The 26,088-nt window shown below is 43.5% G+C and overlaps 1 protein-coding gene and 1 long non-coding RNA gene across 2 annotated transcripts in view; one reads left to right on the forward strand and one right to left on the reverse strand.

The window, feature by feature from the left end:
* Nucleotides 1-26,088, forward strand: part of LOC147573904 (uncharacterized) — a 34,592-nt gene that overhangs the window by 4,100 nt on the left and 4,404 nt on the right. The gene's annotated exons all lie outside the window — the stretch shown is intronic.
* On the reverse strand, nt 1,714-24,109 carry LOC112851358 (uncharacterized). Its single transcript, XM_086688438.1, has 4 exons — nt 23,873-24,109; nt 20,867-20,993; nt 3,805-7,362; nt 1,714-3,567 (listed from the first exon to the last, which is right to left on the reverse strand). The coding sequence occupies exons 1-3, from the start codon at nt 23,903-23,905 to the stop codon at nt 4,559-4,561; spliced, it is 2,964 nt and encodes a 987-aa protein (XP_086544564.1). The 5' UTR covers nt 23,906-24,109; the 3' UTR covers nt 1,714-3,567; nt 3,805-4,558.

Genomic DNA, 26,088 nt, shown 5'->3' on the forward strand with positions numbered 1-26,088 from the left:
ATATATGCAAAATACAAAAATACAACTAAAAAATTAACCACAAAAATAACACAGAATGTAAAACAGAACTGATATTTTCAGTATTCACACAAGCCATAAAATACTAGGCAAAATTTTAAAACAATTTTTGTGGAAACTATCCAATATATGAAGATAGACACACACACACACACACACACACACACACACACACACACACACACCCCTATACAAAAGTTTCATTTTGATTTCATTTTGATTTAAAAACTTCCCTTTAACCCATTCAGAGCTAAAGTAGACTGAAAATTTTAAATGTTTCAAAAACATCCTAATTGTAGAAAACTTATAGAATACTTAATACTTTATCACTTACACTTTTACCAGCCACATTTCACTGAATTTTTAAAAAATGTATTTGGAAGCTTTCCAGTGCACTCAAATGAATATTCATTAAAATAAGAATGCTTTTTGTTTTTCCAACTATCATCTGTTGTTTACATCATATTAAACAATATAAATTTTCAATAAAACCTGCATTGAATTTTTAGGAAAGAAAAAAAGTGATCCTTAACGAACCCAGAAGGTAACTATGAAAAGAATCTCTGGTGTGGAATAACACACCTTTATAATAGTACTCATCATTTTGCATTTAAGCATCATGAATTTGTTTTAAGAGGGTGTGAGGAGAATTAATTCAGCAGTTAGGGCAAGTAGAGGTCCATAAGAAGAGCTCTCCCAGTATATATGAAAATGAATCAAAATATTTCTGTGATAATCCACCAATTGACAAGCATGCTCTTGGCTTCAGTTATAGAGTGATTCAGAAGAGAAAATAAACTAGGTCATATATAGATGGATTAGTCAAAGTTCTACAGTAAACATTGATTTATGAGGCACTCTAGAACGAACAAAACTAGGGTATTACTAATGCAATATAAATGCCAATAAATCAGAGTTAAGCACAGTGAGAGAACTGTGAAAAAGGAAAGTTATGGAAATATTTATATTAAAAACTTGATATAAAACATCATATACAAACTCAAAGTCCTATGGGATTCCGGCATAAGTGCTCAGTGTTTTGTTACGTTTATTGATGCTCCCAGGAGCTCAAGTAAACCCCATCATCGCTTCTATGTCATAGTCAGCAAACAGGCTCAGGGGGCCCTAGCTAGTTGCTCAGATATTCCTAGCTGGGGAATCCACACCAAGACCTTGGTATTGTGCAGACCCTCCTCCCTACAGGTGGTTTTTGGGGACTGATTTGGATCAGGGGCTTCTGGGCTTCTGAGACGCCCCATTTCTTTCCAGCACACACGTGGGAGCATAGGCGTCTGGTGGTAACTGGGAGAGCTACAGGTGCCTGGCCCTAGGATGCCCCCTACAGGTGGAGCTATACAGGAATGGACACAGCTCTTCACATCTTCCAAAGGACCAGGGGTGGGGCAGCTCCTAATGCCCATTATACATAAGAGAAAACTGAGGCCCCCAATGGGCGCATTTGCCTGCGGGTCTTTATTATGGCCAGGAATCCAAGAATTAAACATAGGCAGCTTGGACCAGGACCTGGGGAGTGTGATCAATGACCTCTACATCACTACCACCCCACCCTCCGCCCCGCCAGGTTTTGGGACTCAAAGTAAAGTCTAACCCAGCCCATCCTGATGCAATGTTATCGGCCACCTGCTCCAGCCCACCAACCAATGGTCACCGATGGTGATAAAGCAGGAAAATGGGTAAACCACTACAAAGAAAGGCTTTATTGTATTCCTCAATGACTGGACTTAAGAATGTGATGGAGAATATGTTAATAATGCAGAAAAAATTTAAAAGGGTACAGCATAAGTGTCCATCCCATTGTGAATTGTGCACACACACACTTGTTTCACTGTCCTGTTTCTTAAAGGAAATAGTCAAAGCTCAAAGAATAGTAAAAAGATATGTGCAGACATGTTACCAAAGATGTAGATAGCAAATGAACGTTGGAAAAAATGCCCATTGTGAATCCTTACAGAAATGCAATTTAAACAGAAAGTGAGATAACACTAAAAACTTATTAAAAGGACTAAAATTAAAATGATTGGCCAAACAGAGGAAATGGAACTCTGAGACACTGCTGGGAAGATGCAAAATGTAGAATCAAAAGTAAAACATTTACCTACCCTGTGACCCAGACATTACACTCTAAGTTACTGACAGAAGATCAAGGAAACATACATTCACATAGAGAGCACTAATGTTTATACTAGCCTTATCTTCAGTAGTCAAAATCTAGAAAAAAAAAATCCTTGTACACTGATAAATGGATAAACTGGTATATCCAAAAATATTACTTGGCAAAAACGAATAAAACCCACTACTCACATAGTATCATTGATGAGTCTCTAAGTAATTGTGACACATAAATTCCAAACATAAACTCAATCTGTCTATTGTAGGAGAAACAAATGGTTACCTACAGAGGTGGGATGCAAAGATTATAAAAGGACCTAAGTAAACATACTGTGACAGATATGGTTATTATCAGGACTATGATGATGGCTTTAGAGGTTCAGAACTATGTCAAAACTTATAAAATTATACTTTAAATATATGCAGGTTAGTACATGTAGGCTATATCTTGAATAAAGCTCAAGATAGACTGTCCCACTCTTTTTGGAAAACAGGTTTGGCAACCTGTTTGGCACACTGACTCCATCAATCTTCCCCACGCCTATGGGGGTATCACCTCAGTGGCAGCAAATGTGGAGAACAGTGAAGAATATTTCCATACAAGTCAACAGGAATGCTCCACATCCCAGGAATATAGATCCTCCTTTATCTTTTTTTTCTTTTCCTGTCTGTGTGATAACGGCTTTGAGGCAAACATCACAGAATCCACAAAACCTTTTGATTATTTTAATTTTTATTTTTTTCTCTGACAATTACTTTAGCTACATAAGATAAATGTGCCCGGAGGTCCTGAGATTTGTGTACACACTGATCCTGCAAAGTCATGGTCACAGAAACTTTCCTGGACACATTTTTAGAAGAGGCACATTCCATCAAGTTGGCTGCAGTTTCCTCCACTCCCTATTAAGCCAGTGTTTCTTTATGAATTATGGTTTCCCCAGATGCCTGTGGTCTTACAACCAGTGACCCTGGCCCAATGGATTGTGGACATCAGGGCACATGGCTGTTTGCAGAGCTGTGGAAGAAAACACCTCAACAGTACTGACATCCCCTGTGATAGCTCCTCTGAGTAAGTGAAAAATTCATGCTGCTTTCAAAAGCCTCTGAGGGTCTCACACTTGTCCCCTGCTTGGGGTCATCACTGAGACTCCTAAAACACAAAGCATCCAGACCTCAAATGAAAACCAGAAAGCCCTGCAGTTTTTCAGAGGTTGTGGGGCAGTGATACAGATTTGGTCAAGGCTGGCAAGCTACTTTCTGCCATCATCCTCTCCCTCCTCAGGCATGGACAATTTGAGACTCCTAAAAAGTTCACCCTCTAATGGTTGTTGAGCCCAAATCTGTTTATAAACCACCCCACAGAGTAAGTAGAACATTCAAGATTAAAAAGGATTTAAAAAGTAAGGCCTCGAGGGGCGCCTGGGTGGCGCAGTCGGTTAAGCGTCCGACTTCAGCCAGGTCACGATCTCGCAGTCCGTGAGTTCGAGCCCCGCGTCAGGCTCTGGGCGGATGGCTCGGAGCCTGGAGCCTGTTTCCGATTCTGTGTCTCCCTCTTTCTCTGCCCCTCCCCCGTTCATGCTCTGTCTCTCTCTGTCCCAAAAATAAATAAAAAACGTTGAAAAAAAAAATTTTAAAAAGTAAGGCCTCGAGGGGCACGTGGGTGGCTCAGTTGGTTCAGCATCTGACTTTGGCTCAGCTCATGATCTTATGGTTTGTGGGTTTGAGCCCCACATAGGGCTCTGTGCTGACAGCTCAGAGCCTGGAACCTGCTCCAGATTCTCTCTCTCTTGGCCCTCTCCCACTCGTGTGTGCTCTCTCTAAAAAATAAACATTAAAAAAAAAAAAAGGGCCTTGATTATTGTTTAAGCCAAAGCAATGTGCAGCAGACCACTCTCAAGTTTGTGACTTGGAAACTGGAAAAACATCTCACAAGTATCACAGGAGACCATCATGTTCCTGAAAAAGGTAGTTATTCTCTGTAAGCTGCCAGCCAAACTCATATTCTCTGGGTCATCAATGATTCAGGTTCAGGCTGAAGGTAGTCAAGATGGGGAAGCTGACCCCTAAGGGCTCAGGTTGCTCCTAATTTGCTCCAATTCATGAGGGAACAAAGGTCAGCCTCCCTGAACACACTATGGTGGTAAACTAATACACACCTTGGGGACCTGCCAGGCGGTAGAGGAGAACAGGCTTTGGGCACAAGATCTAGCTGTGACCTAAATCTGGAAAGAGCCCTGAACAGTATGGAAAGTGCAACATATTTACACAAGCTTACCATGTCAATGAAACTTACAAGGGATCTCCCCACTGAGCATGTTTAGATGTCTGAGATTCAGTTCAGATAGAGGACTCCTCAAAGCTCCCTCCAGAGTTGTTACAGTGGATAGGAAATTGAACATTCCCCGCACACCTAAGGCCTTTCTCTAGTGTGAACTCTCTGATGTTGAGAGAGTGTAGATTTTCGTGTAAAAAATTTCCCACATTCACTGCACTCATAAGGCCTTTCTCCAGTGTGACCTCTCCGGTGTTGACTGAATTGGGAACTATCCCTGAAGGATTTTCCACATTCGCTGCACTCATAAGGCCTTTCTCCAGTGTGAACTCTCTGATGGTAACGTAGCTTGGAGCTAGAGATAAAAGATTTCCCACATTCACTACACCCATAAGGCCTGTCTCCTGCATGAACTCTTTGATGATAACGAAGAGTGGAACTGGAAGTAAAAGACTTCCCACATTCACTGCATTCGTAAGGCCTTTTCCCTGCATGAACTCTCTGATGGTAAGAGAGGGTAGCGCTACTGGTAAAAGACTTCCCACATTCACTGCACACATAAGGTCTTTCTCCTGTGTGAACTCTCTGGTGTCGAATCAGTATGGAGCTGTTGGTAAAAGATTTCCCACATTCACTGCACTGATAAGGCTTTTCTCCTCTATGAACTCTATGATGATAACCAAGGCCAGAGATAGATGTAAAGGATTTCCCACAAGCACTACACTCATAAGACCGTTCACTATTATGAATTCTCTGGTGTATTGACAGGGAAGATTTTTGGCTAAAAGTCTTCCCACATTCACTGCACTCATAAGGCCTTTCTCCCGTGTGAGTTCTCCGGTGTTTATTGAATTGTGATCTATCCTTAAAGGATTTCCCACATTCGCTGCACTCATAAGGTCTTTCTCCACTGTGCACTCTGTGATGATAACGAAGGCTGGCACTAAAGGTAAAAGATTTCCCACATTCACTGCACTTGTAAGGCCTCTCTCCTGTGTGAACTCTCTGATGGTAACGGAGGGTAGAACTGGAGGTAAAAGATTTCCCACATTCACTGCACTCATATGGCCTTTTACCTTCATGAACTCTTTGATGGTAACAAAGTGTGGAGCTACAGGTAAAAGATTTCCCACATTCATTGCACACATACGGTTTTTCTCCTGTGTGAACTCTCTGGTGTTGAATCAGGGTCCACCTATTATTAAAAGATTTCCCACATTCACTACACTTGTAAGGCCTTTCTCCTGTGTGAACTCTCTGATGTAAAATAAGGTTATTTCTTCGGATAAAGGATTTCCCACATTCACTACACTCGTAAGGCCTTTCTCCAGAATGAACTCTATGATGATAATGGAGGTCAGATCTAGAAATAAAAGATTTCCCACATTCGTTACACTCATAAGGCCTTTCTCCAGTGTGAACTCTCTGGTGATAACGGAGGGCAGAGCTAGTAGTAAAAGATCTCCCACATTCACTGCACTCATAAGGCCTCTCTCCAAGGTGACCTCGATGATGATACTGGAGGGTGGAGCTACAGGTAAAAGATTTCCCACATTTATTGCACACATACGGCTTTTCTCCTGTGTGAATTCTCCGGTGTCGAATGAGTGTCCACCTATTGTTAAAAGATTTCCCACATTCACTACACTCATAAGGTCTTTCTCCAGTGTGAACTCTGTGGTGATAACGCAGGCTGGAACTAAAGGTAAAAGATTTCCCACATTCACTACACTCATAAGGTCTTTCACCTGAGTGAACTCTTAGGTGTATAATGAGGTTATTTCTTCGGGTAAAGGACTTGCCACATTCACTGCATTCATAAGGCCTCTCCCCAGTGTGAACCCTGTGATGATAACGGAGAGCAGTACGAGTGATAAAGGATTTCCCACATTCACTGCATTCATAAGGCCTTTCTCCAGAATGAACTCTCTGATGATAACGGAGGTCAGACCTAGAGATAAAAGACTTCCCACATTCACTGCACTCATAGGGCCTTTCCCCTGTGTGAGATCTCTGATGATAACTTAGGGCAGAGATAGAGGTAAAAGATTTTGCACAGTCACCACACTTATAAGGCCTTTCTCCAGTTTGAACTCTACACGGAATCAACACTGAGCTCTGACTAAAAGATTTTGCACATTCACCACACATATAACTGTTTTCTCCACCGTGCCATCGCTGGGGATGAATAAGAACAGATTTGTGGCTTAAAGATTTCCCACATTTGCTGCACTTGTATTGCCTGGATCCGGAGTGAGTCTTTCCATGCTGACTGAGGGTTGAGCTTTGCCGAAGGGATTTTCCACATTCATCAAACTCATGATGCCTTTTTCCAGTATGCAATCTCTGGTGGATAACAAATGAAGATTTGTAGCTGAATGTTTTCCCACATTCACTGCACACAAAACACTGGTCCTGAGAAAGCGTGTGTTTGGGACCGAAGGCTTTCTTGCATTCTCCCCAGGTGTAATGACTTTTTCTGCTCTGTATAGTTGCCCTGCACTGGCTGATTGTGTTTAGCTTTTCTCCAGTATGAATGGCCCCTTGTTGCAGATGCCCCGAGCCAGGCAGGAAGTCTTTCTCAATCTCTCCACAGGTAAAGGGCTTTCCTGAATCATGGAATCCACAGCTCTTCACAAAAGAGGTCCTGTCCACACTGCTTCTGAATGGTTTCACTCCCGTGTGCTGCTCTGGCTGATGCTGAAAGTTTACGCTGAAATAAAATCGTTTTGCGCATGCCCCACACCTCAACAGTTTCTGGCTGCTTGGCTTTCCCTGGTGCTCAGCCAAGTGGAAAATGTCTCTCAAGACCGGACCACACATCTCACAGGGGTGGGTCTTCCGGGAAGACAGCGCTGCCTTGGGCGTGCTGGCCTGTGACACACCTACAGAAACGCTCTGTTCAAGGGGTGCCTCCGCATCCTCTGCTCCACAGCAGCAACCTGAACGCAAAGAAACTCTCATGAAATACATGGTGACTACAGTGAGGGGTAAGCCCGTCACGCATATGCCCCTGTCTCGTGTAGGCACAAGTTTATGGGATGCTTTTCCAGACACAGGAGTTGGAATTCGGTTGTGCATTACTGGGATCCTAAGGTCACAGACTGGTGGATAACCCACACAGCATATGAGACAAGGAAGAGAGATGAGGACTACAACTCGTTTCTCTGCCAACGGTTATTGGCAGGACCTTTGCCACTGCTGATGAGATGCTGAGTAGAAGCATGCATCCAAGCCCACTAAAATCCAGCTGCAACAGATTAGCTGCTGTTCCATGTCATTGTAAGGACACGTGAATATCTCATGGCTAATGCTGGAGCACACAGAAAGAACACTGAGAGAAATGGGTGAGATGAGGAGTCAGAGAGGTGATGATCATCACTGCACTGAAAGTCATAGTAGAAACGATGAGAAGAACCAAGAAATTGGCAAAGTGTCAAGCCAGAGAAGAAAAAGGTAGTAATGAAGTGCGGCCAGTGGAAATGACATGAAAAGTGGGGGTGAATAAAGACAGGTTTCTGGTGTAATCTGAGCACATCCCTGATGGCACACTCTCTCCAGCCATTCACCAGGACCAGCCCATCCCTTCCCCCGCTGAGTCCACCTTGCCACATCTGGAGTCATGTCCACCCTGTAATACGCAAGGACTCTTCTCTGTAAGCCCTGAGCAACTACATGGGACATGGATGATACAAGTCCTAAGGGAAAAACAGGACAAATGAATAGCCAGCCCTGTCCCAGGGCTGTCCAGCACACAACAGGCCTAGAAAAAAGAGCAAGGTAGATGATGTCAGCATGACAGCAGAGGAAACCAGCCTTTGACCTTAGCAGGTTTAGGAGTCCAATTAAGAGGGGCGGCTGGCTATCAACAATATCCAAATTATGGAAAGAACCCAATGCCCTTTGACTAATGAAAGATGATGTGGCATGTGTACGTACATACATACACACACACTAAGTGTGTGTGTATGTACACACACACACACACAGAGGAATATTACTCAGTGATCAAAAGGAATGCAATCTTGCATTCCTTGCACGTATGTACGTACGTACATACACACACACTAAGTGTGTGTGTACACACACACACACACACACACACAGAGGAATATTACTCAGTGATCAAAAGGAATGCAATCTTGCCATTTGCAATAATGTGGATGGAACTAGAGTATATTATGCTAAGTGAAGTAAGTCAGAGAAAGACAAATATTCTGTGATTTCATTCATATGTGGAATGTGAGAAACAAAACAGATGAACACAGGGGAAGGGAAGGAAAAATAAATAAGATAAAAACAGAGAGGGAGACAACCATAAGAGAGTCTTAAATACACAGAACAAACTGAGGGTTGCTGGAGGAGAGGTGGGCGAAGGGTGGACTAAATGGGTGATGGGCATTAAGGAGGATGCTTGTTGGGATGAGCACTGAGTGTTATATGTAAGTGATGAATCACTGAATTCTACTCTTGAAACCATTATTACACTACATGTTAACAACCTTGGACTTAAATGAAATTTTTAAAACATTTTTAACAAGAGGGGCACCTGGGTGGCTCAGTTGGTTAAGCATCCGACTCCTGATTTCAGCTCAGGTCATGATCTCACAGTTCATGGGACTGAGCCCCACGTTGGGCTCTGCACTGACAGCGTGGAGCCTGCCAGGGATTCTCTCTCTACCTCTCTCTCTGCCCTTCCCCTTCTTGCTTTCTCTAACACATTAAAAAAATATTAAAAAAGAGTCCAATTAAGACACAACAGCAACACAAGGGAGCACACAAAAAGGAGAATAACCACAAAAAGGATTGATGGGGACACTGGCTTAGTGAAGACACCTGGAGAGACAGAAAATAAGGGTGGGCACTGTATGTGTCAGCCAAAGGGGTGATGCCACTGCATTCTGCAGTGGCCTACTCTACAGGGGACCCCAGGAGCCACTGCTGCGAACCTCAACAAGTCCCACTACAGCTGTGGACTATCACAGGTTACACAGCAGAAGTGTCCAGGTGTTTGTAGACATGGACCCCAGATGTCTGCTGTGCAGAAGACCCTGGCAGCTTCTGCACTAACATGACCGACAGCTGACACCATGGGGACCTGCCAGGGAATAATAACTGAGCTGCCCCCTCTGCCAAAAAAGGAGCTACTGCTCCACCCCGGGAGCAGAGCTGGCACTCACATCAAACCCGCACACACCCTGGACCCAAGAGATGCAACTGCTCCGTGGTTGCCCATATTCCATAACCTGACTCCATGGCTGTCACCTGAGTGCCCAAGCCTCAAGTACCAAAGCCATGGCCACTGTGGGCTAGCCAGCTCCTCAAAACCCAGAGACACTGTCTAAATGTACCCATGCTCCTGTCACAGGTTCCATCAATGCTCAGTGTCCAACCGCATCTCACATAGCACACTCAACACTGCTGCAGACTATTTGGCATCTGGGACCCTAGAACTGCTAATGCTCTGTGTCAGTTCACACCCTAGAAACCAGACCTGTACCTGCTCTGCAGGTGCCTGCACATCAGACACCAATGCTACCACCACCAGGAAGACACCCAAGAGCTGGACTGGGCATCAAGATGGGAACCCCATGGCCAAAATACTTCCTGTGGGAGAAAGTGTTTCTCTACTACTGTGGACACACAGAGCCTTAGCTATTGAGGACTCCTGCAATCTTTCTAACATTGATCTCAGATGACAGAGCTGCAGACACTAAGCCTCTTGGCCATCTTGTAGTGGGAACTGCCACACACAGGTAAAGATCTTCCCCACTAAAACCTTTCTGTAAAGTCTAGAAGTGACTACTCCATGAAATGTACAGACATCAATGCAAGGCTACAAGAAACACAAAAAAATCAAGGAAACAGAACACCCCCAAAGGAACACAGTAATTTATCCATCACCCTAACAAAATGCAGATCTATGAACTGTCAAAGAATTCAAAATAATTGTCTTAAGGGAGTTCACTGAGCTACAAGAAAATACAATTTAATGAAATAAGGAAAACAATTACAAAAGATTTTCAACAGACAGATACAAAAATATAAAAAAGAACCAAACAAATTACGGCATACTATATTGTACACCTGAAACAAATATAACACTGTATGTTAACTATACTGGAATTTAAATTTAATAATAAAAAAAGTTAAGGTGAAGAATACAATGAATGAAACAAACCAAAAAATACAGAATAGAGAATCAGCAGCCAACCTGATCAATCAAAAGAATGAATCTGAAAAGAAAAAAAAAAAAAAAGAAAATCTGAAACTGAAGATATTTTGAAATTATTCAAATTAGAAAAAAGACAACAAAAAAAATGAATAAGGAAAGTCTGTGTGGATTATACATCATAAAACAATATTTGCATTATGGTGGTCCTGAAGGAGAAGACAGACAGACAGAAAGGGACAGAAATCTCATTTAAACAGTCACAGATTATAGGGGCGCCTGGGTGGCGCAGTCGGTTAAGCGTCCGACTTCAGCCAGGTCACGATCTTGCGGTCCGTGAGTTTGAGCCCCGCGTCAGGCTCTGGGCTGATGGCTCAGAGCCTGGAGCCTGTTTCCGATTCTCTGTCTCCCTCTCTCTCTGACCCTCCCCCGTTCATGCTCTGTCTCTCCCTGTCCCAAAAATAAATAAACGTTGAAAAAAAAAAAAAAAAAAAAGTAAACAGTCACAGATTATAAAATAATGGATGAAAACTTCCCATATCTGGGGACAGACATGAACATACAGGTATATGATGCTCATAAGTCCCCAAAAAGATTCAAACCAAAGAGGACTTTACCAAGACACATTACAGGGGCACCTGGTTGGCTCAGTCAGAAAAGCATGAGACTCTTGATCTTGGGGTCATGAGTTCAAGACACATGTTGGATACAGAGATTACTTAAAAATAAAATCTTTAAAAAAAAAAAAGAAAAAAGAAAAAAAGACGACACATTACAGTGACCCTTAAGAACAACATGGGTTCGAACCGTGTGGATTAATTTATAAGCAGACTTTTTCCAGTAAATACAGTAAAATACTATAAATGTATTTACTCTTCCTTATGATTTTAGCATATTCTTTTCTCTGGCTTACTTTAATGCAAGAATACAGTAGATGTATAATGTACAAAATATGAGTTAATTTATGTTATTAGTAAGGCTTTGGTGAAGAGTAGGCTAATAGTAACTAAGTTCTGGGAGAAGTCAAAAGTTATACATGCATTTTTGGCTGCATGGGGGTTAGCGTCCCTAACCCCTGTGTTGTTCAAAGGTCAACTATATGGGGCACCTGGGTGGCTTCGGTTAAGAAGGCTCAGGTCATGATCTCAGTTTGTGAGTTCAAGTCCCGTATCGGGTGAGCTGGAGCCCTGCTTCAGGTGAGCATGAACCCCAGGTGAGCCCCAATTCTCTCTCCCTCTCTCTCTATGCCCCTCGTGGGATTCTCTCTTTCTCTCTGCCCCTTGCTCACTTGTGCCTTCTCGCTCTTAAAAAAAAAAAAAAAAAAAAAAAAAAAAAGTCAACTATATAATAAAAATCGAAATATAATGACAGAGAATTTGAAAGCTGTGGGAAGAGAACTCACACAAGGGAACCCCCCCCCACCAACCTCCATTAGGGTATGAGTAGTGTTCTTAGCTGTAACACTGAATACTAGGAGAGTGGCATGGTGTGTTCTATAAATGCTGAAACAAAGAAACTGCAAACCAAAAATACTTTACTAGCAAAGTTGTCATTCAGAAATAAAGGAGAACTGCTTTCCTAGACAAACAGAAGCTAAGGGAGTTCACCACTTGATGTACCCTACAGAAGATGCTACAACAGTTCTTCAAGCTGAAATTAAACTATGCTAATTAGTAACATGAAAATATAGAATACACTGGTAAATGCAATTGTATAGTCATAGTCAAAATACAGGAGTCCCTCATCCATTTCACTTTCCATGGTTTCACTTACCCATGGTCAACCATGGTCCAAAAGCAAATGGGGGCACCTAGGTAGTGCAGTCAGTTAAGCGTCTTTTCATCTCGGCTCAGGTCATGATCTCACAGTTTGTGAGTTTAAGCCCTGCATTGGATTCTGTGCTGACAGTACAGAGCCTGATTGGGATTCTGTCTCTCCCTCTATCTGACCTTCCCCATTTATGCTATCTCTCAAAATAAATAAACTTAAAAAAAAAGTTGCAAAAGTAAATGATCCTCCTTCATTATAACAGTTCAGAGGGTCTCTAGTAGCCTAATGCTATGTCACAATGCCTATATCATTCACCTCACTTTAGCTCATCATTCTTGATGAGGCATTCTTTTTTTTTGTTAAGTTTATTTATTAAGAGAGAGAGAGAGAGAGAGAGAGAGAGCGCGCGCACATGTGAGTGGGGGGAGGGACAGAAAGAGAATCCCAATCAGGTTCTGTGCTGTCAGTGTGGATCTCAATGCGGGGCACAAACCCACAAACCATGAGATCACGATGTGAATCAAGAGTCAGACGCTCAGACTTGAGCCACCCAGCTGCCCCGAGATTATTTATGTAAGCCTCATGGTAACCACAAAGCAAAAACCTATAGGAGATACAAAAGAGAAAGGAATGGAAGCATAAGACCACGGGAAATCATCAGATCACCAAGGAAGACAGCAAAAGATGAAGAAGATACTACAACACTCTGAGACGATAATTAACATGGCAACAGTAGGTCCTAATAGAATTCTCCAATCAAAAGACAGAGTGGCTGAACTCAAAACAAAACATGACCCAACTATATGCTGCCAACACTAGAGTAACTTCAGCCTTAAGGACACACAGAAGCTGAAAGTGAAGGAATTGAGAAAGATAGTCCACACAAGTAGAAACCAAAACAGAATAGGGGTAGCTATACTTATAGGAGATACAACAGACTTTAAGTTAACAACTGTCAAGAGACAAAGAAGGTCATTACATAATGATAAAGGAATGAAATCATAAAGAGAATGCACGAACTTTATGTATATATGCATCACACATCAAAGCATCTAATTTAAGTATTAAGCAAATTCGACTAGATCTGAAGACAGAAAAGACAGCAATCAGATATTAATTATCAATATCCCCCTTTCAACAACAGGCAGATATCCAGACAAAAAATACTAATAAGGATATATCTGAATTGAACATTCTCGTCCAAATGGATGGAAAAGACATATATAGAACATTCCATTTCACTATAGCAGCATACACACTCTCAAGTGACACAGAATATTCTCTAAGGTAAATCACATGTCAAACAAGTCTTAACAAATTTCAGAAGACTGAAATTCTGTCAAGTACCTTTTCCTAACAATGGATGAAACTAGAAATCAGTAACATGAGGAAACTTAACAATTCAAATATGTGGACATTAAACAACACATGCCTATCCAATCAGTTGGCCAAAGGATAAATCAAAAGCAAAATAAATAAGTATCTTAAGAAAAACAAAAGTGGAAGCAAAATCTATGGAATGTGAGGGGTGCCTGGGTGGCTCAGTCAGTTGAGTGTCCGACTTCGGTTCAGGTCATGATCTCACAGTTCATGAGTTCAAACTCCGCATTGAGTCTGATGCTGTTAGCACAGAGCCTGCTTCTGATCGTCTGTCCCCCTCTGTCTCTGTCCCTCCCCCCGCTCACGCTAAGATAAAAATAAACATTTAAAAGTATCTATATGGAGGGCACCTGGGTGGCTCAGTTGAAGTGTCTTCCTTCCGCTCAGGCCATGATCTCGCAGCTTGTGAGTTCAAGCCCCACATTGGGCTCTTTGCTGTCAGCATAGAGCCTGCTTCAGGTGCTCTGTCCCCCTCTGCCACTGCCCCACTCACACTCTCTCTCTTAAAAATAAACAAACATTAATACATACATACATACATACATACATAAAAATATCTATATAGAATGTATAAAGTCAGTTCTAAGAAAAAAGTTTAGAGCAATAAATGCCGGCTCTTAAAAAAAGAAAAGAAAAGAAAAGATCTCCAAGAAACAACCTAACTTTACACCTTAAGAAACTAGAAAAATAACAAACTAAGACCAAAGTTAGAGAAACAAAGGAAAACACAAAGATCAGACCAAAAATAAAATAGAAACTAGAAAAATAAAAAGACAAACAATACTAAGAGCTGGTTTTCTGAGCAGAAACTTGAAAAACCTTTAGTTAGACTTAGAACAAAGGCAAGACTCAAATAAATTAATGCAGAAATATACGAGGAGAAATTGCAAGCGAGAGCACAGAAACACAAAGGATCATAAAACACTACTATGAACTATATACACCAACATATTAGATAACATAGAATAAAGTCCTACAAACATACAACCTACCAACACTGAATTGTAAGACATAAAATCCAAATGACAAGGAAATTGATTCAGAAATCAAATATCTCCCAACAAAGAAAAGGTCATGACCACAAGATTTCTATCAACATCTTTTTTTTTTTTAATATGAAATTTATTGTCAAATTGGTTTCCATACAACACCCAGTGCTCATCCCAACAGGTGCCCTCCTCAATACCCATCACCCACCCTCCCACCCCCCATCAACCCTCAGTTAGTTCTCAGTTTTTAAGAGTCTCTTATGTTTTGGCTCCCTCCCTCTCCAACCTTTTTTTTTTTCCTTCCCCTCCCACATGGTCTTCTGTTAAGTTTCTCAGGATCCACATAAGAGTGAAAACATAAGGCATCTGTCTTTCTCTGTATGACTTATTTCACTTAGCATAACACTCTCCAGTTCCATTCACATTGCTACAAAAGGCCATATTTCATTCTTTCTCATTGCCACATAGTTCCATTGTGTATATAGACCACAATTTCTTTATCCATTCATCAGTTGATGGACATTTAGGCTTTTTCCATAATTTGGCTATTGTTGAAAATGCTGCTATAAACATTGGGGTACAAGTGCCCCTATGCATCAGCACTCCTGTATCCCTTGGGTAAATTCCTAGCAGTGCTATTGCTGGGTCATTGGGTAGATCTATTTTTAATTTTTTGAGGAACCTCCACATTGTTTTCCAGAGTGGCTGTACCAGTTTGCATTCCCACCAACAGTGCAAGAGGGTTCCTGTTTCTCCACATCCTCATCACCATCTAGTCTCCTGATTTGTTCATTGTAGCCACTCTGACTGGCGTGAGGTGGTACCTGAGTGAAGGATTAAACTCTCAAGTTCTTCCAAAAATTTGAAGAGGAAGGGATCATTTTCAAATTCATTTTAGAAGACTAGAATTAGGACACCAAAACACCTTACAAGAAAACAAAATTACAGGCCAACATCTCTAATGAACATAGATGTAAAAAAGCTCAACAAAATCCTAGCAAACCAAATTCAACAGTATATGAAAAGAATCATAAAGTGTGACCAAGTGATATTTATCCCTGGGATACAAGAGTGGTTCCTCATAAGTAAATTGGTAAATGTGTTCTATCTTATAAAAGAGTGAAGACCAAAACTCATATGATCACATGAACAAATATTAAAAAAAAAAAAAAAAAAAAGCATTTCACAAAATGCAGAATCCTTTTATGATAAAACTCCCCAAAATTAGGTGAAGAAGACATACACCACAATACACAAAGGCCACATATAAGCCCACAGCTAAAAGCACATTCTACAGTGAAAAGGTAAAAACTTTTACTCTATGATCAGGAATGAGACAAGGATGTCCACTCTCATAACTGCTATTCAGAATTGTACTGGAAGTCCTACCTGGAACAATCAGAGATGAAAAAGAAAGGCATCCAAATCAGAAAAGAAGTAAAACTGTTTGTAGATGACATAGATCTTGTATAAAGCAAACTACAAAAAGTCCACCAAAAAACTGTCAAAATGAATAAACTCAGTAAATGTACAGGATAAGAAATCTACATACAAAAATCACATATGCCCATTACTAACAATGAAATATCTCGAAAGAAATTAAGAAATCAATTCCATTTACAATAGCATTTAAGAAATAAAATACTTAGGAATACATTTAGTGAAGCAGATGAAAGATATATACAATGAAAACTGTAAGACATTAATGAAAGAAATTGAAGACACAAATAAATGGAAAGATATCCCATGTTTGTAGACTGAAAGAATCACTATTAAAATATTTCTACTACATAAAGCAACTTAAATTCACTACACTCTACCAAAATTCCAGTGGGATTTTTTACCAGAAACAGAACCAGAATCCTAAAATTCGAACCACAAATGACGTCAAATAGAGAAATCTTGATTACAAAGATCAAAGTTAGAGGAATCACATTTGTAATTTCAAACTATACCAGAAAACAATAGTAATCAAAATATTATGGTACTGGAATTAAACAAAACAAAACAAAACATGCAGGGGCCCCTGGGTGGCTCATGGTTAAGCATCTTACTCTTGATTTTAGCTCAGGTCATGATCTCATGGTTCATAAGATCGAGCCCCGAGTCGGGCTCTGTGCTGACAGTGCAGAACCTGCTTGGGATTCTCTCTCCTTCTCTCTCTGCCTCTCCTCCACATGCTTGCTCTCTCTCTCTCAAAATAAAATAAACAAGCATTTATAAAAGTGCTACTCCAGGGGTACCTGGGTGGCTCAGTTGGTTAAGCATCCTACTTCGGTTCAGGTCACGATCTCAAGGTTCGTGAGCTCGAGCCCCGCATCCAGCTCTATGCTGACAGCTCAGAGCCTGAAGCCTCCTTCAGAGTCTGTGTCTCCCTCTCTCTCTGCCCCCCCCCACTCACATTATCTCTCTCTCTCTCTCTCTCTCTCTCAAAAATAAATAAATAAGTATATATATATTTTTTAAATTAGGATAGGGCACCTGGGTGGCTCAGTTGGTTAAGCGTCCAACTTCGGCTCAGGTCATGATCTCACGGTCTGTAAGTTCAAGCCCAGCGTTGGGCTCTGTGCTGACAGCTCAGAGCCTGGAGCCTGTTTCAGATTCTCTGTCTCCCTCTCTCTCTGACCCTCCCCTGTTCATGCTCTGTCTCTCTCTGTCTCAAAAATAAACGTTATATTTTTAATTAGGATAAATTATTTTAAAAAAAAAGTGTTGGGGCGCCTGGGTGGCGCAGTCGGTTGGGCGTCCGACTTCAGCCAGGTCACGATCTCACGGTCCGTGGGTTCGAGCCCCGCGTCAGGCTCTGGGCTGATGGCTCGGAGCCTGGAGCCTGTTTCCAATTCTGTGTCTCCCTCTCTCTCTGCCCCTCCCCCATTCATGCTCTGTCTCTGTCTGTCCCATAAATAAATAAAAACGTTGAAAAAAAAATTAAAAAAAAAAAAAAAGTGTTACTCCAGCGAACACACAAACGATAAGAACACAGGACAGCCTTACTACGGATACAGAGAAAGTTTTAGTGCTCTGGACAGAAGCTCAAAGCAGTCACAACATTCCCTTAAGCCAAAGCCTAATCCAGAGCAAGGCCCTAACTCTCTCCCTTCTATGAAGGCCAGGGGAGGTGAGGAAGCTGCTGAACACAAGTTTGAAGTTAGCAGAGGTTGGCTCGTGACACTGAAGGAAAGAAGCCGTCTCCTAACAGCAAAGGACCAGGTGGGGCAGCAGGTGCTGACGCAGAAGCTGCAGCAAGTGCTCTGGTAGCCCTAGCGGAGATCGGAGATCGTTCGTGAAGGTGGTAACACTGAACCACGGATTTTCCAAATGCAGACCGAGCAGCTTTCGACTGCAAGATGGCCATCTAGCACTTTCATAGCTGGAAAAGTCAAGCTTGTTAGGGCCAAGGCTCACGTATCATTCTGAAAAGCCCTTAGGAATTCTACTCTGCCCGTGCTATAAATAGAACAGCAAAGTCTGGATGACAGCACATCTGTTTATAATATGGCTTACTGAATATTTTAAGCCCACTGTTGAGACGTAGTGCTTGCTTTTAAAATATCACTGCTTAGTGACAAAGCACCCGTGAGCTCTGATGGAGATGTACAATGAGCTAATGTCTCATGCCTGCTAACACAACATCCATTCCGTAGCCTATGGATCAAGGAATAATTTTGATATTCAAGCATTATTTTTAAGAAATACCATCCTGTAAAACCAGACAGAGCTGCCACAGTGATTTTTCTGATGGATCTGGGCAAAATAAATAGAAACCTTCTGGAAAGGATTCACCATGACTTTGAAGGGTTCAAGACTTCCTTGGAGAAAGTAACTGCAGATGTGGTGGGAATGACAACAGAACTGGAGGTGGGGCTAGAAGATATGAATGAATTGCTACAAGCTCATGATAAAACTTGAATGGAATGGATGAGGAGTTGCTTTATATGGATGAACAAAGAAAGTAGTTTACTGAGATGGAATCCAAAATTTAGAAAATATAAAAACACTGTATTTAACTATCCTGGAATTAAAATTTTTAAAAATTCAAAACATGGCCACCTGGGTGGCTCAGGTGAGCATCCGACTCTTGATTTCAGCTCAGGTCATGATCTCACAGCTCATGGGCTCTGCACTGATAGAGCAGAGCCTACCCGGGATTCTTTCTCTCCCTCTCTCTGCCTTCCCCCACACATGCATTCATTCTCTCTCAAAATAAAATAAAATAAAATAAAATAAATTCAAACAGGGGCACCTGGGTGGCTCAGTCGGTTTAGCATCTGACTACAGCTCAGGTCATGATCTCACGGTTCGTGGGTTTGAGCCCCATGTCATGCTCTGTGCTGACAGCTCAGAGCCTGAAGCTTGCTTCCGATTCTGTGTCTCTCTCTCTCTCTGCCCCTCTCCTGTTCATGCTCTGTCTCTCTGTCTCTCAAGGATAAATAAACATTAAAAATTTAAAAAAAAATCAAAGAGATGAAATCTACTCCTGGTGAAGATGTTAAGACTGTGGAAATTACAACAAAAAATTTAGAATATTACATACGCTTAGCTGATAAAGCAGCAAAAGGGTTTGAGAGGACTGACTCCAGTTCTGAAAGAAGTTCCACTGTGGGTAAAATGCTATTAAACAGTATCACATGCTATAGAGAAATCACTCATGAACAGAAGAGTGAACCAATGCAGCAAGCTTTGTTGTTGTCTTATTTTATGAAACTGCCACAGCCACTCACCTTACAAACCACCCTGGGCAGTCAGCAGCCATGAACATCAAGACAAGACCCTTCACCAACAAAAACATGACTGGCTGCAATTTCAGATGACAGCAGCGAACTATTTTTAAATCAGCTACATTGTTTTTGACACACCATGCTATGACAGACTTAATAGACTACAATAATGCAAACATAACTTACGTGCACCAGGAAAACAAAAAATTCATCTGACTTGCTTTATTGTGATGTTTCTACACTGCAGTGGTCTGGAACCAAACCAGCAATACCTCCAAGGTATGCCTATAGAATGCCAGAAGCCGGGGTGTGGAGGACACGGGGAGATGTTGGTCAAATGGTACAAACATTCAGTAATAAGATGAAAAGTTCTGAAAATGTAACATACAGCATGGTGACTGCAGTTAATAATGATGCTGTATACTTGAAATTTACTGAAAGTACTAAAAGTAGATCTTAGGCATTCATACATAAAAATAATGTAATAATTTTATAAGAATGGATATTTAATTAACTTCAATTGTGGAAATTATATCACAGTGTATACATATATCAAATCACTACAGTGTACACTTGAATATATATAAATTTGTATCTCCAGAAGGCTGGGGGGAAAAAGAAAATACACCTAAAGTACAAACCTTGCAGGAGTCTGTTGAAAAGTAGCCTGTGATTCAGCTAAGTAGTCTGACAATGTCTGCAAACCCAGCACAAGGAGACAGGAAGACATGTCAGCTAAAAGAAGGGATCAAAACCTGGGAAACAGTGGAGCCTGGCTGGCTCACTTAGTAGAGCATGCAATTCTTCTTTTTTTTTTTTCCCCGACGTTTATTTATTTTTGGGACAGAGAGAGACAGAGCATGAACGGGGGAGGGGCAGAGAGAGAGGGAGACACAGAATCGGAAACAGGCTCCAGGCTCTGAGCCATCAGCCCAGAGCCTGACGCGGGGCTCGAACTCACGGACCGTGAGATCGTGACCTGGCTGAAGTCGGACGCTTAACCGACTGCGCCACCCAGGCGCCCCGAGCATGTAATTCTTGATCTCAGAATTCTAAGTTCAAGACCTAAGGCTGTAGAGCTAACTTTAAACAAACAAAACCCCTGGGATACAGAAGTGACATGGATCTGTACTCACTGACCCAAACGAAGAGAGCAAGCATGGTGGAATCCATTACAGTCACTAAAAATCGACTAATTTTGAATCCTTCCCTATGAGGGTTTTAGTATAGCAGGTACTGAGGCTGCAGGGCGGGGAGAAGAGGGCAGTGCAAACAAACCAGCCCTATCGACATGGCAACTACCCAGAAAGCTGAGAACCCACAGTGCCCATGGTCCACATGTAAGAGAGACTGAGAAGGGATGGGTTGGGGGAGAACAGGACCTAGTTCAGGCCACTGGGGAGGGAGAGGGCCTTACCCAGTGAGGATATAAGTGCAAAGTTCTCCAGCATCACATCGTGGTACAGGCATCTCTGAGCCTCATCAAGGAGCCTCCACTCCTCCCAGGAGAAGTACACAGCAACATCCTCAAAGGACACACTATCCTGTTACGATGGGGACAGATGAAACCATGAACATTCTGAGATCCCACAATCCATCTCACCATACATCTACCCCACACTCCTCCTCCTCCAGAGCTCCCCACTCCAAGAATTCCAGGCCTATGTGCCACTAGCACCGCCCCTCTCCACTCCCCCCACCCCCCCCCCCCCCCCCCCATCCTCAGGGTCTCTTTATTCACTGAGTTCAGCCCTCAGCAACATCAGGCAGGGAGACAGAGATGTCATCCAAATTCATCCTGGCCTGTAGGGTCCCAACCATACAATTCCCTAGGGCCTCCATTTTGGGACTCCCAAGACACACTGAAATGTGGGCTCATGCTGTACCCTTCAGCCTCCAATACCAGGGCCCTGTGGCCCTGAGCACACACTTCCTCTTGATGTGCACACTGCTCTGCAGACTCTCCTCTCTCACATCTCCAGTCCCTACAGCTGCACTACCACAAACTCTACTTTGGGCAAAGCCCTGAATTCTGCTTTGAAGTCCTCTCTGTGCCTCTGATCTTTGCTTCAGTGTCAGCCGCCCAGAAGCACATATGCATTAGATGGCTATGGCCCACTTCCACTTCTGTGCTGGACCTGCTGTCGTCTCAGTGGTCACAACTCCCCACCTCTCCACTCAACCTTCCTTAAAACCCCAGCCAGGCATGATGACTCTCACAAAGGACTACATTTACCAGATCTTATCCACCAGCAAGACCCGAACACCCCAGACCCCATCAAAGCCCCCCCAAAATTCTGGTGAATCCATACAGTGGTGAATTAGCAGGAGCCCTACCTTCAGTGTCATCTTGCCTCAATTACTCCTCCGAAGCCATCTTGCAGCCACTTGTGCCATGGAAGCTTTAGCCTCCCTGATCATCCTCTCTCCCACACATTCACACCATCATTTCTCCCTGTCGCCTGTGTTTCTCATACTTAGGATGTCAACCAGGAGCTAAGCAAGAGAAGCACCTCTCAGCATGCACCCTAGTCTTTCTGACCAGCTAACAGCATTACCACTATAACCTACATTACACACTTGCTAAAGTGTGACCCACAGTTCCATCCTGGTCCGATAGCCACCGTTTTTGAAAGTCTGCCCCAGAACTATGCACCATCAAGACTGAACACCACAAACCCCACCGAAGCTCACCACAAAATTCCCGTGAAACTGCAATAGCGAGTAAGCAGGAGCCTGGCCTCAGTGTCCTCTTGTCTCAATTACTCCCGTGCCTCCACGGCCTCCACTCCACAGGAGCCTTCATCACCTGCCAGATCATCCTCTTTCCCATGTGTTCCCCACCATCACGTCTCTGCTTCACCCGTGTTTGTGTGCCCAGCAATCCTGATCAGGTGCACAGCAAGAAAATCACTCCTCATCATGCACCTCCCTCTATTTGGCCAGCTAAGGCACTGTCACAATGACCTGCATTCCCCAACCTAAACATAGTCCACAGCTCCTCTCTGGTCTACACAACAGCCACCACTTCTGGATGTCTTCATCCTGTACCTCCTCCCCAAATCTCCAGACCGGCAAATCCAGCTACTCACTTGCTGTCTCCACGAGCTGTGCCCTGAAATATCTCCTAACAGGACTCGTAACAGGACCAAACGAAACTCCTGGCAGTCCCAAAGAAAATTAACCTACCGTCAGCCTCCCCACCCCAGGTGATGAAACTTCCATCCCTTCAGCTGCTAGGACTAAAATCCCTGGGGTCATCCCTGACTTTTTTCTCTCCCTCACCTACAACATCAAAAAATCTACTTTACCCTTCTTTTAAAAATGGAAGAGTCCAACTTTTCACCTACCCCTATGGCCATTGCTTTGGTTCATCAGCACTCATTTGGATTGCAGCAGCTGCCTCCTCCCGGGCTCCCTGCCTCCTCCCCTACCCCCAAGGTCTGTTATCTTTTCTACAACCGGAAAGAGCCCATTAAGACTTCGGTAAGACCAGCCCCTCCCCCTCTTATCCAAGCCTCTCACTGCCTCCAAAAGAGGTGCCCAAATTCTCAACAGCCACATTACAGGCCTGATCCTTGACCCTCTGCTTTGTTCCCGACAGGGAGAATGGACGCAGGTCGTACCTGTCCAAGCATTTGCACACTCTGATATCTATTTCTGGGATAGCTTCTCACACCTGTTTATATGTAACCCTTGGCCTGCACTCAGGAGCCTCCGCTTGGGGTATCCTCAGGGACCCCACACCCAGCCGTTGGAAAAATAGCAAGGGAAAGGGCTCAAGACACCACAATCCTGGACGCCGTACTGGCGATGTCAAGATCAGTGAGGGACTTGCGCAGGTGCCATATGAGCTTTCACAACCTTCAGAACTTGTGGTTGAGTGAAGGCAACCAGGGCTGGGCTCTACCAGGTCAGGCCTCCCCTGCATCCCGCCCGGCCCTGGAACCCAGGGACCTCGGGATGACCAACCTCGGCGCCTCAGTCCTCCTACCAGCTCTGTGACCTTCGACAAGAACTGCACTCCCGGGGCCTCCTTGTCTTCATCACCCCCTTTCACCTCTCTCTTGAGAAGCTTTCGGAAAGCTATTCACACCCAAACACGGACCGTGTCCCTCTTCGGTTCACGACCCTCCAGCGCCCTCAGAACGGAGGTACCACACCCCAGCTCGCCAGTCCCCCCATGATCCCGCCGCACACCCTGTGTCCCTGAGGGCAGACCCCACACCCCCGAATCCTCCCCCTCGGCGCCCCCTGCAGCTCGCTCCCGCACCCCATCACGCCGGCGCTCAGACACGGGGCCCCGCCCACGAGCGCCTCCCCGGCCCGGACACCGGACCTGGGCCGCAGGGACACGAGCAGGTGCCCCGCGCTCGGGCCTCGGGAGTCTGGGTGGGGGAGGGTCCGGGGGCGTCGCGTTTACCTGAGCCGGGTGCCTGCGCGCGGCCGCCGCCATCGGACTCTGTGGGCGGAGCGGGGCCCAGAGCGGCGAAAGAGGAGCAGACACCCGCCGCGGGACAGATCGAGCGGCGTCGTCGCCGAGCCGCGGACCCGCCTCTCCGCCGTGGGGACAACGACTCCTGAGCCTTGACAGTTCCGTCACTTCGGTCCCGCCCCGGCACGCCCGAGAGCAGCAAAATGGCCGCCACAAGGAGGAGGCCGGAAGTCCCGCCCCTACGGGATGAATTCCCGCGGAAACGCTTCCATTGGCTCAATTCCGCGCACGGTCTTCTGGAAAATGTAGTTGGCGGATCCCTAGAGGCAGCAGCCAGGGTTTTCTCCATTCTGATCTGAGCATTGGCCAGGCTGCTCTCCAAGGGATGCTGGAAACCTAGAGGGAGAAGGAGTTTGCTCCTTGTGAACTGCGATGAACAGGCATAATTTCATACTCTGTGATTGCCAGCCTCTTCCCAGAAATGAGATGTTCCCAAATCCAGTGATCTAAATGGTCCTATCATTCCATAGAACCATTCAGACATAAAATAATCCACGCATAGCTGAAGGCAGTATGTTACTCCTCTTCAAATGAATGTAGCTGATGCTTTTGTCATCACTTTGTGAGTTCTATTATGATTGACTAAGAGCAAGGGAAAAAACTTTACACAGGGCCGTGACTGGGACTAAAGAGAGATGTTAGGCCAGAATAAACAGGATCTCTGCCTCTGGCTCCCACAGAAAATTTGTTCCTTGCCTGTAAGGTCAGTGATTGTGTCCTGCCCATTTTTAACTACCTAGTATTCTTACTCAGTGTTCTAAGATACACTCAATTCTATTTTGCAAAGTGACATCTACCTCAAACAAAGACCAACCTTAGTGCTATTTTAGTTTGGGTCAGTGGCTACAACTTTAACAGTTGCAGAATGTCTGATGCAGAGTATCTGAACCTCCAGATAAAGGGTGTAATTGACCCCCATGATGTCATGTCCTGACTGGTAAGTGACTATGATATTCCAGTGATTGCAGGTACAGTTGTGCATGGGGAACTGAGATTATTTCAGAAGAGTAGTTTGGAAATGCAAATTCAGAAAATTAGTAATAATGTTTTTGTTCTTTTTTTTTTTTTTTTTTTTAAGGTTCTCTTTTAAGTAATCTCCATATACAACTTGGGGCTCAAACTCACAGCCCTGAGATCAAGAGTCACATGCTCTTCTGACTGAGCCAGCCAGGTGCCCCAGTAATAATGTTTTTGCAGTTTAGAGATAGTGTTAGAAATAGCTCTGGGAAAATACCAGGGGATGCTGAAGAAAGTTAAGATGTTAGAGAATTTTTAGCAGAGCTATTTTTCTTGAAAATATTAAGCAATACCACCTTGGAGGGAAGAAAAGAAGTGAACATTTATAGTAGCCAGATTACTAAAAATGGACAAGAAACTGAGGTGTTCTGTTTATTCACAGCTCTACCGCTGTACACTGAGCAAATACTCAGTTGCAGGCACTTAGGCACTTTTGTAATGTGAATGGAAACATTAGGGGATGCATGGGTGGCTCAGTCGGTTAAGCGTCAGACTCTTGATTTTGGCTTAGGTCATGATCTCACCATTTGCAAGTTCAAGCCTCACTTTGGACTCTCTGCTGTTAGTGCAGAGCCCGCTTCAGATCTTCTGTCCCCGACTCTCTCTCTGCCCTTCCCCCAGTTGCTTGTTCTCTGTCTCAAAAATAAACATTTTAAAAAAGGTTAAAAAAAAAGAAACATTAGAACACTGGAAAGACAAATACTCATGCAATTTACATTCTTCAGAGAACACAGGTAGGTAGCAATCCCTATCAAAATAATACCAGCATTCTTCACAGAGCTATAACAAGCAATCCTAAAATTGGTATGGAACCAGAAAAGACCCCGAATAGCCAAAGCAATCTTGAAAAAGAAAACCAAAGCTGGAGGCATCATAATCCCAGACTTCAAGATGTATTACAAAGCTGTAATAATCAAGACAGTATGGTACTGGCACAAGAACAGACACTCAGATCAATGGAACAGAATAGAGAACCCAGAAATGGACTCACAAACGTATGGCTAACTAACCTTTGACAAAGCAGGAAAGAATATCCGATGGAATAAAGACAGTCTCTTCAGCAAGTGGTGCTGAGAAAACTGGACAGTGACATGCAGAAAAATGAACCTGGACCACTTTCTTACACC

Source organism: Puma concolor, chromosome E2 (genome assembly GCF_028749965.1).
Source record: "Puma concolor isolate L17-30 chromosome E2, mPumCon1.1.hap2, whole genome shotgun sequence".
NCBI lineage: Eukaryota > Metazoa > Chordata > Mammalia > Carnivora > Felidae > Puma > Puma concolor.

Bases quoted from the DNA above. Each gene is read 5' to 3' on its own strand.
- LOC112851358 (XM_086688438.1), bottom strand. From the start codon at position 23,905: ATGGCGGCGGCCGCGCGCAGGCACCCGGCTCAG. The intron at 20,994-23,872 runs GTAAACGCGACG...CCATCGTAACAG, and splicing joins CGCGCAGGCACCCGGCTCAG to GATAGTGTGTCCTTTGAGGA. The intron at 7,363-20,866 runs GTAAGGCCCTCT...CTTTGCGTTCAG, and splicing joins TGCACTTATATCCTCACTGG to GTTGCTGCTGTGGAGCAGAG.